The sequence below is a fragment of the Tarenaya hassleriana genome, unplaced genomic scaffold (assembly GCF_000463585.1).
Source record: "Tarenaya hassleriana unplaced genomic scaffold, ASM46358v1 Cleome16, whole genome shotgun sequence".
In the NCBI taxonomy this organism is placed as follows: domain Eukaryota; kingdom Viridiplantae; phylum Streptophyta; class Magnoliopsida; order Brassicales; family Cleomaceae; genus Tarenaya; species Tarenaya hassleriana.
In genome coordinates this window covers 408816-427214 of record NW_010965019.1, presented here as the reverse complement: position 1 = coordinate 427214, position 18399 = coordinate 408816, and the positions used below count along the sequence as shown (strand labels likewise).

Here is an 18399-nt window from a genome sequence, read left to right as displayed (position 1 = left end):
GTTTGCAACTCCACATCCGTTGGCTGTCCGCCCGGTGAAAGGACTCGAAACCAAAGTGGTCCAAACAGTAGATGGGGTGAGCTCGAGATTCGAAACCAAAGTGGTCCAATCAATGATTTGGAAATCCTGGTTTCCTCCAGAGATAGGCCGCGAGGAGGCGAGGGAGTGAGCACAGAGGAGGCGGAGCCACAGGCTTTAGAAAAAAAAAGATTTGAATTGTTTCTTATAGGGAATCAAAGAAAAGAATTCGATATGATTCATCTTATCCCATTGTTCATATGATGTCTTTGTCGTTCCCTACTCGCCCTCCATAAGGGGAACGCAAAAGGCATGTAAATATCCATGTACGATCCTTTGTCGATCTCGGGGGACAGACAAGAGGTGTGACCGCGAAAAATTCGATAAATTTGAATAGATCCGCGATATGAAACGAGGGCAAGGGCCTCAATGTGGAAGCATTAGATCTGGAAAACTTCTACTAAAAACGTTACAAACTTTAAGAACAGAAAGCAAAGACAAAGTTCAAAAATGTATAACAGTAATGTATAAACGAGAGACCGTCTAAAAATGGTTAGATAGTGAGAAACTGAGTTAATTCAATCAACGTCGTCTGTTCCTTTCATTGTATCTTCATCATCATGATCTGTGTCTTTGCCGTTTTCCTTATCGGCCAAATCGGAGATATTCAATCTTTCTCCAGCCCCTCCTCGGCGTGTTCCTTCGAATGCATTTCGCGTTTCAGTCGTTTCACCTCGTTCCAATTTCTCTTGCAAAATCAAGACCTGGAATCAAACGTAACACCTATCGCTCAATTGCTTGAACAGTCTGCATTTCTTCTCCATGTGCATGAAAGCAACCCGACCTATTTAACCACAAAGGGTTTTCCTATCTTGATCGTTCCATCAGTCTCGACTTACTTGACCATGAGACCATAAGCAAGATAATGGGAGAGAGAGAGAGAGAGAATAAGGATGAGTACCGTTTCCTTCGATCTCTCAACATCATTAGCCAATATCTCCATGTGCTTGAAAAGTCCTGCGTTAAAGAGATGGGGGAATGGGTTTCAGAAAAAAATTTCTTTCTTACAAAGATCATGACTTTTGAAGATTTATAAAAAGAAAATGTGGTTTTTGGGAAACCTCTACTCTACTTAGAACAGGATTTTTAAGTCTAAAAAATAACCCTTGAGCCTCTCAAACTCCAACGCACGTTAGTGAAACCGTTCTTACGCGTCCTAACAGAAAAGAACCAAAGGATTGGATTTCGGCCCAACGTGTGGATTTCTTTAGAAGGTGTTACACTTTCAACATCAAGAGGGCAAATCAAAATAATAACCATATGTCTCGAATTCAAACCTCAAATTTGGAGAGAAAACATAGTTCCAAATCATATTGTTGATTCCGATCTTGAGATTAGTTTGGGTTTTTGTACAGTATGTTCACTTATCCAAAAAAAACTTATCTGAAGATACTGCAATCAATAAAACACTAACAATATTGCATGACGATAATGTTCGAGGAATTAATAGAGGACAAGGCAGACTTTTCTGATAATCTTGTTGTAATTAGCATATGGTTTTTTAATTACTTTACTTTATAATGATGGACAATGATGGTAATCACTAATTATTTAGATCTAATTATTTTACCTTAGAAATGTGTAAAACAATAATAACCATAAATAGTAACCACTATTAAGATTCCGATATCATAAAACTTTAACATACCCAACCGGCATCAATTCTTGTGTGTGTGTGACAATTTTAGATATGGGAAAAAAATATTACTTATCCAAACACAAACATTTTTTTTAAGTAAACAAAATTAATATTATTGAATAAAATAAATGATTTTCTTGTATCGATCCATTTTTCCACTAAAGTCTAAAGACACTTTAAATGGTAATTAGGCATACGTAAGAAGATGAGTGGTTGGGTATTCATATGGTTTTACAATTACCGCACGACACGTTTCGCCTCCTCATTGGTTTCCTGCACGTGCCGTCAGTTCTCATTGGAACGATGCATTGTTTTACACGATAAGCAAAACGGTAATTATAATAAATTAACCAATCCTTTTTAAAGTTGTCTGTCTAAATGGGTGACAAGAGATAGTTGAAATTTGATTGATGACAACGAAATATTTTATGCTTTGTCGGTAATTTATAATCTTTTCACTTTTTTATTACTTTTATTAAAAATGCAATTATTCTAGATTTGTGAATTGTAATTAGAGTTGTCGGTTCAAATATTTAAAATCTTACTAAAACAAACGGAATAATACATAATAAAAAAATTAAAATAGTTTTGATATGATTTTTCATAAATTTAGTTAATTAAATTTGAGTTGAATACAAAGTAAATATTAAAATAATCGAAAAACGAAACAAAACAAATCAAAAAATGATTTTATTTCAATTAAAATAAACAGAAACCTAATATAAATAAAATCCAAACATATCCAAAGCATACGTTAAACTCTAAATTTCTAAATTCCTAAAAAAACATAGTATTTGTAATTTGATAGAAACATGTGATATATTTTTCCCTATAAAAAATATTTGAAAATTTCAATAGTCCAATTCACACTGGCAATTTAGCATATTAATTCGATATATATCTTTTTAAAAATAAATTCTTTTGTTTTTATCGATTAAATTGTCAATAAGGGGTATTTGTTAGAGAATCATATAATCTCAAAATAAATAGAAATCTGATATAGATAGAATCCAAACATATCCAAAGTATACGTTAAACTTTAAACTCTTAAATTCCTAAAAAAAAATATAGTATTTTTAAATTGATAGAAATATGTGGTGTGGTATATTTTTCCCAAGAAAAAATATTTGAAAATTTCAATAGTCCACAATTCACACTACCAATTTAGCATATTAATTCAACTTGTATCTTTTTTTAAAGTAAATTGTTTTTTGTTTTGTTGATTAAATTGTCAAAAATAAAAGTTATATGTAATCGTTAGAAAATCATATAATATCAAAATAGTAAAAAGGCATGGTGGAAAGATTCGGTGGAGTTGGTGGTGCGTTGATGATAATAACTAAGACTTAAATTAATTTTGGTATGACTAATTAAAGCGATATTATAATTAACTGCATGGTAACAACCGGGAATAACGGTCGGTAATTCCGTTAATTACTTACGTCTTATATTAATCATTGTTTGAAAATGCCTTCATATTTTTCCTCAATCATTACTTATTATTGTTATTTTCTTTTTATAAAATCATTCCTTATTATTGATACAAATAGCTATCAAATTTTGTCAAATAATTTAAGTGGGGAGATTCTAAGGCAATAACTAACAAAATTACGTGTCGTAATTGAATTTTTTAGTACAGAATCCTTTCTTGCATGTCCAAGACCTAGGTCGTTCATAGAATTTGCATTCAAGAATCATGGAGCCTCTCTCTCTCTCTCTCTCTCTCTCTCTCTCTCTCTCTCTCTCTCTCTCTCTCTCTCTTGGATTTTGGAAGAAGAATTTAATGGCCTTCCAATCAATCTGTCCTTTCACTTTTTCTCAGCATGCTATGAAAGAGAAAGATAGCGAGAAAGGGGGGAAGGGAAACAGTCGGTGGAAAATCCAGATAAAAGCAGAAAAGGTAAAAATGTATAATTCCAAATTGCACGTACTTGTGTTCCACAAATTGGCTTAAGCTTTACTAGATTGAAGGGTTGTAAAAAAAACTCAACTCTATAATGCGTCCAAATCAACCAAGTTTTTTTTTTATAATACGGAATTTACGACTATTTGGTCCAACTATATGTTCCAAAAGAAAAGAGAATTTCGGGTGAATATCTTTTCTTACGTTTAGGTTTTAATCCATAATAAGAACCTAGTTTGTATATTTTCTTACCGCTATCTCAAGACCAAACTTGAATACTAGGTTTATAGCCAATCACAGGAGAATATATACTATACTACGTGTAACAATCTTTAAGACATGTTTTTTTTTAAAAAAAAAAAATCTTTTGTAAGAAAGACAAGAGCACATGTAAAAGTAGAAGAAACCAACGGAGGAAAATTTTCTTTTTTGTGGGTTAAGGAACATGGTGATGGAAGTGTGCAAACAAGATAGGGAACACAAATGGGTCCCTTACTTGCATTTGTTTTGGCCATTTTGAAAGCCTACATTGTCGATAGGTCAACTTCGTTGCCTCTCTTTTCTTCTTTCTTTTCTTTTTTTTTTTTTGCCTTTTTCTCTCCTCCAATTCCATGATTTCTCTACGTCAATTGTCCGACAATCGAATATTTAGCGTAGCATTTGCCTCCCCTAGATTACATGGAAACATTGTTGTATGTGACTAGGTACACGATCTGTGAACCCAAGATTAACTTTCTAGTGGCTCTTAATGATGTCCCCTTTGAGCCCAAGATCCTACGATCTGTGGTTTTAAATTTAGCCACGAAACTAAGGCGTTTTAAAGTATATAACCACGATCCTGTTCATGATAAGGCAGTCGGATATAATATATTCACCCTAGTTCTTTGATTTGGCTCGGTTCTATTCCTATACATGTGGTTGTAGGGTTTGGTCCGCTCAAAGCAATCTTTTATATTGCATTTATTCCATATGGTTCTTCTCCATGTAACTTTGGGGGCTTCCTTCTATAAAATCATTGTTTTGCATTCCCATCTCACTCTCTATCGTCTTTGCATTTTAGGGGAATATGTTACATGCAGAAAACTTATTGCACGTACTTCAACCACTACAAATAACAAAAAAACATTTCAAACTCCAGATAAATACTCATTTCCACGTTTGGATTTGAATTCGAGGTAATAGCATGTTTTTAATGTTCTCATTTCACTATAGGCTACCAAATTTGGAAGATGTGGTTAAACCAAAAACCTAGTGAACTTCCGTGTTATAAGAAAAAACGAATGCCCGTTGCTAACAAATATGGGGTGACAAAGTGGCAACGGAAATCGTTTCCTCCCTAAACTAAATCGAAATTAACGTTGCCCTGTGACACGATCTGGATAACAAAAGAGTATCACTGAATCAATTGCTAAGGTTTATAATGCCAACCGTTTCCAACACAATTTCGTTGCCCCCGGGCTTTTTCACGGAGCAGCAACATCGTATGTCTTGCTCGGAATGAGTGGCTGTCTTTGTTGGGACACATTAGATCGATGTGAAAGACTTTTATGTTTCTTAGAAATGTTTGTGGAATGAGTGGACGCCTTTGTTGGGACACAGAGATGTGAAAGGCTACATGGTAGAGCGCACGAGTCTCATCATATAACTCTATCTCTTCTTCTTTTTTGGGGGCTTTGGTTCGATTCCTTCTTTTGTATTCTTCTTCGAACACTTTCGAGTAAATATCCTCTCTCTCTCTCTTTTCTTGATTTCACGTGTGGATCACTTCACATTCTTGCACCCTCTTTTTGTCGGGCCAGTGAATACTTTTGGTGAAAACTGTACGTTTTAAATAATCGTTTCATACGTGGAACTAGGGATAAACGTTTCGGTATTCGGTTCGGATTCGGATCAGAAATGATTCGGTTCTCTTCCTTCGATTTTACAAAAATAGGTACCAATCGGTTATTATATTATATTCGGTTTTATTTCAGTTTTTATTAAAACAAATAAATCTTCTTAAAAAGTTTCGTGTTTTCGTGTTTTTTAAAATTTCGGTTCGATTTGATTCACATATGAAAATTTTGGGTTTTCTAAAATTAATACCGTTCGAGAATTTTGGATGGTTTGGATTGAAAAAAATATCACATTTTTCGATTAGATATAGTTCGATTCCAAAGAATCGAATCGAAACGTCCCACCCTACTGGAAATTGTGCATATTAAAACAAATTCAAAATCACTCCAAAACCAAAACACCCTATAAATAATTAGTGTGTGTGTAATTTTCACATGATCATGATGTGATAAGATTTATTTTATGAGCCAAAAAGTTGAAATTCAAGAGATGTTTGCAAAAAAAAAAATATATTATCAAGAAAAGTTTGGCGCGTTGTGTAAATCGTGCCCACCTTTTTTAAAAAAAATAATTATTCATTTATCAAAACATATAGCATTAGGTCAAACAGTATCGTTCATAAATTAATTTCCTCTTGGTGATTTTTGGACAAGAGTGAATTGATAATTGGGATACGAATGACGTCTTTTACATTTATTACTAATGTAAAATTGTTTAGTGCATGTTTTGTTGGCAATGTTTTCTACCTTTTTCTGTAGTCATAAGTCATAACCAATTTTTTATTTTATTTTTTTAAAAAGCAATTTATTTATATGACTCGTGCGTGTGTGCGTGTGTTACTAATTAATAATATATTTTCCATTTGGTAAAAAAGAAAATTAAATAAACATTAAGATGAGACAAGTAATAATGAATGGATGAGACAAAATTGGCGGGAGCATGTTGTCCAAAGAAATAAATGCATGCGTCGTCGATACGAGAGAGGAAGTCGGTCCATCACTCGCGTAAAAAAGTTGTTCTCACTCACCCACTCCTTATTGAAAATTTAATTTGATATAATCGGTAATTCAAATGTTAAAATATTTTAAATTGATATTTCAAATATCATCTCTATAAAATATTTAAAATAGAAATCTCAAATCACGAAATCGATAACAAATCTTAATATCGATAATGATAATGATATATCAATTAGAGTCAAGATTTTAAATTGAATATTTTAACTTTTGTGATATCAATTTATAACATTGATATTTTGATATATCAATTAAAAGTTTTGGCATTTATTTGACATATTTTGCGTATTTTATTTTTTTGATATATGTAGATTAAACATAATCATATAGCGGCGAATCTACTTGATCTTAGTATGGTAATCTAAGGGACAATTTGAATATGTTTGGATCATTTTTTGATACATTTTTACGAAATGATTAATGCAATATTAATCTTTTCGTCATAAAAAGTTTCCTGGTAATTTAAAAAAAAAACCCGGAAACATGAGCAAGAGCACTCGTGCGAGGTGGTCCATCAAGCAATCAAATTACACTTTGCTTTAAAATTACAAAAACTAAATGAACTTTTCCATATTCATCACATATTATATATCTATATATATAAATGCGGAGCATGGCGTTGAGAATTAGAAAATTGAAATTCGGGTCCATCAAGCAATCAAATTACACTTTGCTTTAAAATTACAAAAACTAAATGAACTTTTCCATATTCATCACATATTATATATCTATATATATAAATGCGGAGCATGGCGTTGAGAATTAGAAAATTGAAATTCGAGATCTTCTCTCTCTCTCCCTCTCTCTCTCTCTCTCTCTCTCTCTCTCTCTCTCTCTCTCTCTCTCTCTCATACACCAAAACTAACAGGACACACATGAAGGGGACACTGAGGTACTTAGCAGGAATTCCAGGGCCAAATGGGTTTGGCTCAAGATCAACAGCTGAAGAAGTTACGCAAAACTGTTCGTCTAACCATTCACATCTCACTGCCATTATCACTGGTTAGAGCCTCTCTCAATCACTCATATCATATCCATAACCATTCATTTCTCTATTTCCAATTTCTTTTCTTATAAATATTCATTTTAAAATTAATCGTTAAAAAGGATCTAAACAGAAACGAATATATTCCGATTTTTGTGAATATTAAACAATATAATATATGAACAACAGAAACGATAATGAAGATGAAACATCTTCTATGCTTAAATTTTAATGATAGATAACTGTTCCTTTAATTGTATTATATATTATCATTTGGAGGAACAGTTATCTATCACTAAATTTTAAGCATAGAAGATGTTCCATCTTCATTATCGTTGCATGCATATATATATATATTATATTTCATACAAAGATTTGATTTTTTTTGTCTCATTGGGAATTAAAGATGCTGCACGGTTGGGTTACAGCATATCCCACCATACACTGATTTCCTTTTTGACTTTAAACTTTTCTTTTGTCCACTATAATAATAGTTGCTTATTACAATAATAATAATGCTTTAGTAAATTAATCTTCTTTTAGCTTTCCACCTTTCTCGGCCTAAACTTTGCGATAATACATACGCGAACTATTCATGCAAATCATCGTTCGATTTCCTTTTCGGATATCAGGATCACAAACATTATCTACTCATTAATAATAACTTGCCCACACAAAATAAACCGACTTGTATTTTATTAGGGAAGCTATAACTGTCATATAATGGAAAAAAATACTAAAATATTACTTAATATCAACTAATGTATATACTAATGTATATAAAAGACTGAAAAATCACAACAATTTTTTTTTTCACAATCCGAAAATTCACCTGACCTTTAATCTTAACTATATCTCCGAGAGGATTGGGGAATCCAATGTAAATGAATTACAACAATATTATATAGTATTTGTGGTAATCATCTCGAATAACCTCTCATAATAACAGTATTTCACCAAGGAAAATGTTATAGAAAATTAAAAGTATGATTCACGTACGTAACAGGAGGGACGTCGGGGATAGGGGCAGAGACGGCGAGGGTGTTGGCGAAGAGAGGAGTGAGAATCGTGATGGCGGCGAGAGATATGAAGAAAGCGGAGATGGTGAAAGAGAAGATAGAGAGAGAGAGTCCTGGATCTGAAATCAAAGTGCTTGAGATCGATCTGAGCTCTCTCACTTCTGTCAGGAGATTCTGTTCTCAGTTTCTCGCTCAGGACCTTCCTCTTAACATCCTCATGTAAGATACTCTCCACTTCTACGTACGTACGCATGCATGCATGCATGTGCATGCGATGATTCTGCATTTCTACGTCTAACTAGAGGTTATAAAAATAGATGAAAATCAAATATCGTTGTAACACAAAAGGAATGGCTTTTGCATGCAGAAACAACGCCGGAGTTTTCTCTCCGAATCTAGAATTCTCCGAGGAAAAGATCGAGTTGACATTCGCTACAAACTATTTGGGTAATCAACACTTCGAGCACGCGATGGTTTTACCATTTTGTTCGTCGTTATCGTCATACAATTTCTGATATATGAATGACGTATGATAATAACGGTGTATGTATGTATATATTTGTATGTATGAATGTATATTGGCGCAGGACATTACCTATTAACAGAGATGCTGATGGAGAAAATGGTAGAGACGGCAGAGAAGAGTGGGGTCCAAGGAAGAATCATAAACCTGTCTTCTGTGATTCACAGTTGGGTCAAGCACGATTCCTTCTCCTTCACCAAATTGCTCAATCCCACAAAGTAACATCTTTCTTTCATCATTCTCTCCATATTCTTTATTAATTTCAATAATTTCATTTTCTCTGATATGTTTTTCGCGTTTATGATGTGTGTATATATAAATATATATATATATATATATGTGTGTGTGTGTGTGTGTATTGATTAAAACTCTGCGGATGATTTGGTGTTGAATCATCTCAATATGGTGTCTTATATATAAGAAATATTATGTAAATATTTGATCCGGTTCAAAAACAAATAACTTTTTACGATCATAATTTATTACGTCATGATGATGCTAGAATTGGGGAGACAAAATGAATTCGATTTTAATTTAAGTGTTTTTTTTCTATTCATGTTGTTGTAGATATAATGGCACAAGAGCATATGCACAGTCGAAACTCGCAACTATCTTACACGCCAAAGAGTTGAGCAGGCAGCTCAAGGTGCATACATTAATACATCGAACAATAGGAATTCACAAATATAATCTGTACAATTTTTATGTGATTTTTTTCTCTTCATAAATTATTGTCGAAATAACCCATAGTTTATTTGATTTATAAATATATCAGGAAAGAAATGCAAATGTAGCGATTAATGCAGTTCATCCAGGAATCGTCAAGACAGGAATCATAAGAGCTCACAAGGGACTTTTTACAGGTAATTTAGGTATGCAAATAACTAGTTTTTTTTTCTTTTTTTTAATTAGCTTCTTATAGTTTTAACGTTGTGTTTTTATTTCTATTTATATGATTATGGAAATCCGGAAACTGAATGGATATATATATATATATATATATATTGTTCGTGTGTTGCAGATTCTCTGTTTTTTATTGCCTCCAAGCTGCTAAAATCTGCAAGTCAGGTAATGTCTTTCTTTTGCGTTTGTCTTTTCAATTTCCTTTTTTTGTCAAAAGTGTCCCGTTTTATGATGAGGCACATTCTTCTTCCACCAACTTATTCTGACATATTCCGTAACATTTCCCAAATTTTCATATATACATATATATATATATATATTATACACAACACAGTAACCCGACGAATATCCAATTCCGAACCTATTAATTTTGGATGGAATTTCGATGTATTTATGTAACATTTTCTTTATCGAACCTGAATTTCGTTAGATTACAAAAAACTGAATTTAAAATGATTTTTTAAAAGATTAGCCATGTTTTTCAAGTAAAACCCAAATTTAACTCTAATTGATTTTCTTATTTCAATTTTGAGAAACTACATCTAGAAAAACAAATCGGAAATTAAATAAAATAATATTGAATCTATGACACTAAAAGATCTTACAAAATAGTTTTTTACTACTAAATATAAATCGTTTATATATGTTAAATAATAATAAAAAATACTATATAAAAACTCAACTTTTCAAATATATCAAATAAATTCCTAAACTTTTAATTTGACAATATAATGTCTCAAATGTACCAAATTAATACATCAACTTGTGAAATTAAAGGCATTTTTGTTTTTTTGAACAAATATTGTCATAATATTGATTGTGAATTGCACTCAATTTCAAAAGTTGAAATATCATTTTAATATTTATAATATTATATTTTGTCAAATTAAAAATTTAGATATCTATTTAATATATTTTAAAAAGCTTGGTTTACTTAAATGAAAATTTCCCTAAATAATAATTTCCTTTGTACAAATGAGTGGATACAAGTTTAATTATTTTATTTATTGCAGTAAGCTTTGAATTTTGATGTAAAATATTTCTAATTCGTGTGCACAAAGTCCTACAGGGCGCAGCGACAACGTGTTACGTGGCACTGAGCAAAGACACAGAAGGTTCAAGTGGGAAGTACTTCGCGGACTGCAACGAAGGCAATTGCTCGGACTTAGCAAACGATGACTCTTTGGCCCTCAAGCTTTGGGCCAACACTCGCAACCTCATCCATGCCCATTTTCTTCAGACCCAAACGCATTCATCTCCTGTGAAACCTACCTCATGTAAATCCCATAATTTGTCTTTAACGATTTGATTTAGTTTGTTAATTACGATTAAGCACGGTCGATCATTCTTTCCGTGATGTTAAGATTAAATTAAGATCGATCGATCGGATGTAAAGCTTGGGAATTTCATCATAAAATGTTGCTAACGGATACAACATATACCACAGGGGAAATCTCCAACTCAATTATCTGACTGTTACCCGTCAAATTTGAAAAAAATATTAAAAAAATGCAAGTTTTTACTCCTACTAACTACCGATCAGTGTGGTCATTAATGCGGCGTTGTCGCTTTGTGGTACTGGGAGCACTGTAGAGAAATTAAACAAAGATTTTTTTTCTTGGAGAAATCTGCCAAAAACTTTATTAAGTCTTTTACTATCTGTTCAATCTATAGTTTTTTTATTATTATTTTTATCCATAAAAATTATTAATTTTTTGTTTTTTTTTTTATAAAGGATGACCCCTAGATACTATCATTCGAACACGCTGACTAGGTAAACCTCCGGTCCGAGAGCAGTCTTTGTATATGGATCACATAAATCTAGAAATTACCTCCCTCCCCATCAACAAGGAATCGAATACTCAACCTCAAGTAGAGTTACATCCTACTCTAAACTTGACCACTTGCCTATGATCTGTTGGATAAATTTTTCGTTTTTACATATCGATGTGTCGGGCATACAAATTTCTAAAGCATTTTATGGATTACTTTAGTATGTTTTAAAAGTATGTGTTAGTATTTTTGATTGGGGTGATATGACATATAGTTAGGTGATTTTGTAAAAGAAAACAAAATACAATTCTTCCTATTTTTATTAAATATTGGAGCGTTTTATAATTATCTATTTTTTCACATAGTTTCCGTTTATTACTTAACTAATGATAGTACTAGATGTAGTTGGAATTGGAAACATTTCGAAAAGAGAGAGGTAAAGAAGGTAAATAGAACCATCGTCTCTCTCACCATTGACGTAGATTTTGGGACTACCAAAAATGACAGCTTTTATAAAGACAAGACAAAATCTTGGGAAGTTGAAAATTTAATTTTATTATGAGATTACAGAATTTCAGAACATGAAAAAGAATAGCAATTAATACGAAAGAAATATTCCATTATATTATATCTTGCCTCCGAATGTAGTTTGTCCTCCACCTCATTATTGTCACCACGTTAATAGTCTATTAACTATATTGATCAAATTCCATAAATGTATTTAATATAGTCGGTTTATAATACAGTCGAAATTAGAAAGGACTATGCATTTAAAGACTGTACTATGGGGTTGACTCGGTCCAATTGAGAATATTTAGGTTTGCAAGTTTTATATATTTATTCTATTGTTGGTTAACAAATAAACCGTTAATAATGACACGTGTTAACGTTTGATACTAAACACGATCCAATTGATTTTTTGGTCTCGGATAGATTTCAAATATACTAAAGTATTTTTCAGTCCAAAAATATAAACAAATCACGTTTATATATGCCAATTTTTTCACCAAATCTATGAACATATATATATATAGTCATCCTATCATTTGAATAAATAACGAAGAAAATCAATTGAAAGGATGAAAGAAAAGAGAGTGGAAAGAAAAACCCTAAAGATCTCTCTTATAATAAAAGCCTTACACATGACACAAAATATACATGCATCGGATACATCACAAGATGCTTGAGTTCACCGAGAAATTAGATGCAAGCAAAAAAAAATCAAGCCCCAAAAATGATTAAAATAAATCTAAATAAAAATACAATTAACAAAGAAATAAGAGCCATGCATACACAAACATATATATATATATATATATATATATATAGGGTTACACGTAGTTTAAGGACACCTAGGGTTTCTACCGGGACCTCCATAGTAAAAATAAGTTCCCCAAACATTGCTCTTGCCTTGTCTAATGTCATAACAAGCAGAATGATCAGCCAAGACATGGAGATTGTTCAAAGGCAAGAGATTGTTGTCCCAATCCACGACCTGTAAGTTCCTAAAGTAGGCCGCTTTAGCGAACCCTTCGTCCGCGAAACGCCCGCTCCCCATTTGCGTAGCGGTGTGAGCGCCTCCGCTTGATCGGCTGTTCACGATTTCACCCCCGAACTGAACCATGCTTGCGTGGCTTCTCAAGTGACTGAACAAGAATGCTGGCCAATATCCCACCAGCAATCCATTCCCTAGTTCTAACCACCAATGCCCGTGTTTCGGATCCTGTTGAGTTTTTTCAAAAATAACACGATGCAGCAAATGTGTCAAGAACCTTTTGTAAATTGGAACCGAGAATGAATGCAAAATCTTCTTGTACCGGTTGATATTTTGTCAGTTGGACCGACCGAATGGAAGTTTATTAGGTATTAAAAAACCATGCTCAAGAACCGGCACGGAACGGATCAAGAATCAACGTGAAAAAATAAATGGTTCTGTCTCAAATTTTCGGTGCTGAACAAAGAGAGGTTTGTGCACGAGAAAGGTTGAATGAAGCACCCATCATATTACGAATCGAATCAAATCCAAATAAACCGAATGCAAACCAAATAAAGAGTGTAATTTTTTCAAAATAAAAAATAAATCATATAAAAATAATTGAAACGAAATTAGTCTCAATTAATCTATACATTATTTTAAACAGTGAACAAAAAATGTCATATTCTTAATGATTCAACTTCTACAAAACATTAAAGTTCTGCCCTAAAATTTAATTTCTGACATCAATTTCAGATCCTGAATTCAATGCGCTTACCAAATTTTCACACACACACAAACTGTGTAAGCTTGCGTGTAATTTTAGTGCCAATTAGGCAATTAATACAGTCTCGATGTTTTTTTTGCGACACTAAATTCTTTCCATTCTAATTAATTAATTAATTAATTAGTCCTAGAGGCTATAATGTAAAATTTCTTTTAAAAAAAATGCAAATTTAGTCTTATTCTTTGTTTTCTTGTTCTTGGTGGGTTAATCCTTCCACACAAAACCTTCAATTTGCTATTAAAAAACTATAAACTTAGACAAAAACTTTCACAAAAATTAAAAATTTATGAATTTATTTCATATAAAAGTTAACTCATTTGATAAAAAAAATTTCTGCTGACTTAACACATTAAATTGGTTACATGGTACCGACAGAATTATCACTCACCACATCATCAATTTAAATAATAAAAATTAGAAATAAAAAATAAATAATAAAACTAAAATAAAAAATAATATATATGCATATATATTCTACACTCATATACACACATACATATATATATATGCATATATTTATATATTTATATGTGTGTAATATTTTTTTTATAATCTGAAAATTTACTGGATCTTTGGTCCAACTACATCTCCCAAAGAATCGGGAAAGCACAAGTGGATGTCTCTCTCCATACTTGGGTTTGAACCCAGGATAAAAACATGCTTTACATGTTCTCTTACCATTAGATCGCCCAAATTTAGGTAATATATATATATATATATTTGTATATGTGTATGTAATTTATTTTTAATTTTTAATTTTTTTAAATTGATGATGTGTCACTAATGTTGTAATAGTCCGCACCATATCAGCAATTTGTAGTTTTAGTCAAACTAGTCAATAGCTTTATATTATATAGAAAAAAGATAAGTTTTCAATTTTTGTGATTTTTTTGCTAAATTTAAGGTTTTTCAGACTGAAAATAAAATTTTTATATAGAATATTTTAATAAATTCAGTGTTTTTTTTTTTGTTTTTTTGGGATTAACCCAATCAAAATTTGATATACTCCATTCACAATAATTTACGATACCATTCATGTATATGAGAGATGAAAATCATTTTTAGGCGAGTTTTACCTTAAAAAAAGTGAATGGAATAAAGAAAGCAAAATGAAAAGTGAAGAAAATCTTAAAGATTATTCTTTCAAAAAATAATTATTCAAAAAGAAATAAACTAGAAAGAATGCTCGGGATCTTGTTTAATTAATGCATAATCATTCTCGTAATAAGCTTTGTCAAACGAAATTTTTTTCATAATAAACTTTAATTAATTAATCAGACTAAATAAAAAAAAGAAAGATTTTCCGAGACATGTATAAATGCGTAGCATATAACTGTCCTACTGAAGCAACGTGCAAGGAAAGGTGATGTGTGTTAGTGGGCGACGGCGTCGTCCTCCTGGCCTTTCGAAACTATTAAAATGCAAACCTTAACTTTAAAGCAACGATATATATATATATATATATATATATATATATAATATGTTTTATGCATGTTAGACGAGTTTGCAAATTGCATATATGTACTAATAAAAATCTAACTGATATCGCTGGATTACAAGTTTCGATTAATTATAAAAATATTCAACATTATTTAAACAAACAGAGTAAGCATTACATAATAGTCTATGTATTTTAATTTTATATAGACGCTTACACCAAGGAAAGAAAATTCTACGCATCTACACGATTGGTGGCTTATGATCATGCGAATTTTATTTTGAATTTTTAAAATATTTTTATGTAAGATATTATTAATTGTTAAAGTAGGGAAATGAATTCACGAGGAGAAAAAAAAGACAGGGGGTAAATAAATAAATAAATAAATTTTAAAAAATGGACTGACCTTCCAAATCATTAAACCGATGTCAAACTGTCTTCCATTATAAGAGGACCTCGGAGAAATCGCAGCACCAATTGCAATTTTGTTGTTGGTTTGTACAAAGCCCGAGCACAATAGATTGTAGCACCCTGTTGCTTGGTATGCATCTGTCTGCAAAAATTTGAATTTATAATATATATATATATATATATATATATATATATATATAACGTTAAACAGATATGTGTAATAATTTTATAAAAACGAGAGATTATAATTCAAAACTAGGGTTGTGAGAGTGGTCTTACAGTCCAATATGTGAAGAATCTTGGGTAATTATCACCATACAGCTCAGGGCTAACCTGCAAATTAACTTATAGTCATTTAATCACCAACCAAATTAATACTTGGACCCACTACTATACATCCTTTACTTTATGTTCGGCTATCATAGCCACTACTATATTGACGGTATAAACCCTAGAAATATGATGGTACGATTTACTTGATTCAAATTCTGATGAGAGTATTGGATCAAAACCCTAATTTCAAGTATGATCATAAACTCGAATAGCTAGATCAATAATCTTAGAGATAGATAATTCGGGTTATTTTTTTATTCGAGTTTTTCGGTTTTATAAAAATAAAATTTATCAGATTTTTATATTTTATTTGATTTGGTTCAGTTTTTATTTAAATTCAAATTTTACTGATTGAAATACGCATTTTTTCTTAGACATTTTGAATCTTATTCAATTTTCATTTAAAAATTGAAATAAAATGGCCACACTAATTAATAGTGTAATGGGGGAAAAAAATTAATGTGTACGTGCGTACGTACCTGCCATCCAGCTTCAATGGTGTTGAGGTCATTACCAAAGGAGCCAGAGATGACCCAAATCTGAGACAGACTGAACTCGTAAGCATCGGTGACACGTGGCGCCCACACGTTGATGTTAGCTTTTGCTCCATAGTATTCTTCTCCGTTTACAAACACCACCGCGTGCTGCATGTCATTTCATGTGAATTACTCAAATAATATAAAAAAAAGAATTACATCTCATACCTTTTTTTGGCGTACCGATTTTTTTTTAGAATAAATTTAGTTTAATTATCTAGCAATGATAAATCACTTAGAAATAATTAAATCAATTGGTCAAAGATGTCCAACATATTGCATATATATATATATATAGATACAATGTTAATGTTCATTTTTGAAGTTACAACATAAGAATTATAAAACTCGTACATGGGAATCTTTTTCGGATCTGTATTCATCTAGCTTGAGATGGTAAGATTTGGTGAACGGTGGTGGTACGAAGAACATTCATATAAATAATACTATAAATTAAGAATACTATATATTGGAAATATTATAGCACTAGGAGTTGGCAAAAGTTAAGATGGGTGCACGAATTGACATACCATAATGCCATAAAAGCATATTCGAAACACATTGAACCGACAAAACTTGTGCAATGAACCCATTTTCTTAAACTTCGTTATCAGAAAAAAAAATGTGGAAGAAGAGAAGAAATTAACGTTTAACCTTGGGCCGGAGATTGAATCTCGTTATTGAAAAAAAAAAAAATACGAAAGGAAGAAAAGAAAAGTAACCTCGTGGCCTCCACCGGAGGAATCTCTTCTGATGGGTCTTCTCAGTTTCCGACCAAACCTTCTCAGAGAACTCGCCCTCAAGATATCGCTCTTCGTTGTTCTTCGCATCGGTATCGAGCCTTCCGGGCACGTTTCACCGGACAAACTCCATAACTGAAAGGAGCTCTCCTCCTTCGTTTCATTTCTTGTTCTTGGTCTCTCCGGCGAATCCTGTCTCCGTTAGTGTTATACTCACTTTTTTTATTAAAAAAACAAATTTGCAATGAATGTGTTAAATATCTGAGATGGGTTAAAGAGTGAAATACCAGTGGCTTTTGCCCTCGTAGCTGAGGATGATCAAAAGCTGGTTGAAGATGAGAGAGTATGCAGTCTATCACGTCTCCATCTGGGCTCTGCAGTTTTCACTATAAGTGTTTGAATCAAGTGTTCATCAAGTGAATAAAATAAACAGAGTAACGGAGACATGGCAATGGAAACAGAGTGCAGGAGGAGAAGGGTACGCGGATTGATTTGATTGGAGGTTTGTTGATTTTCTTGAGATAGGCTTCGACTCGTCTGAGCTTCAGAATCTCTTTATCAGGTCTGAGTGTTTGGTTCTTTTGATGGAAACCCGAGCCCAGTAGCACGTGAGGTTGAAGAGAGAAAACAAGAAGAAGCCCAACAAATTTGGATATCATACTAGTTGGAGAAACTGAGGAAGAAGAAGAAGAAGACATCGATGGAGATGTGTGGCTTGTTTTGTAATGAAACGGACACTTTGTATCTGTCTCTTTCTGTGGTTTTTTGTGCGTCTTGAGAGAGGAACCAAGAAAAGAACAAGAAGAAGAAGAGGAAGAAGAAGAATGAGAAAAGGCTTAATCCCAATGTAGAGACAGCGGAAGCAAACAAAACTATGTTAGTTTGAGTTTGGTTCTCTCTCTCTCTCTTCTTTTTTTTGTTCAAAATTCTCTCTCTAGCTTTTTTTTTTCTCCTCTTTATTGGAGATATCAAAGGGGGAGTGGCTTTGGGGTTGGGATTCTGACA

At 32.3% G+C, this 18399-nt stretch overlaps 2 protein-coding genes across 5 annotated transcripts; one reads left to right on the top strand and one right to left on the bottom strand.

Annotated features, from left to right (window-relative positions):
• Positions 1–7260: 7260 nt before the first annotated feature.
• Positions 7261–11272, top strand: LOC104809250 (short-chain dehydrogenase TIC 32, chloroplastic). 4 transcript variants are annotated; one of them, XM_010535164.2, is made up of 8 exons: positions 7261–7474; positions 8464–8695; positions 8844–8923; positions 9064–9217; positions 9567–9645; positions 9775–9862; positions 10021–10067; positions 10972–11272. In XM_010535164.2, exons 1-8 carry the CDS (start codon positions 7348–7350, stop codon positions 11209–11211), a joined length of 1047 nt encoding a protein of 348 aa, XP_010533466.1. In that variant the 5' UTR covers positions 7261–7347; the 3' UTR covers positions 11212–11272. The 4 variants fall into 4 exon arrangements, with proteins under 4 accessions (XP_010533466.1, XP_010533465.1, XP_010533468.1 ...); XM_010535163.2 differs by having other exon boundaries at positions 9775–9871; XM_010535166.2 differs by having other exon boundaries at positions 10964–11103.
• A 1647-nt stretch (positions 11273–12919) lies between these two features.
• Positions 12920–18399, bottom strand: LOC104809249. Its single transcript, XM_010535162.1, has 7 exons — positions 17877–18399; positions 17682–17768; positions 17377–17586; positions 16598–16762; positions 16065–16118; positions 15781–15927; positions 12920–13398 (listed from the first exon to the last, which is right to left on the bottom strand). Exons 1-7 carry the CDS (start codon positions 18090–18092, stop codon positions 13018–13020), a joined length of 1260 nt encoding a protein of 419 aa, XP_010533464.1. The 5' UTR covers positions 18093–18399; the 3' UTR covers positions 12920–13017.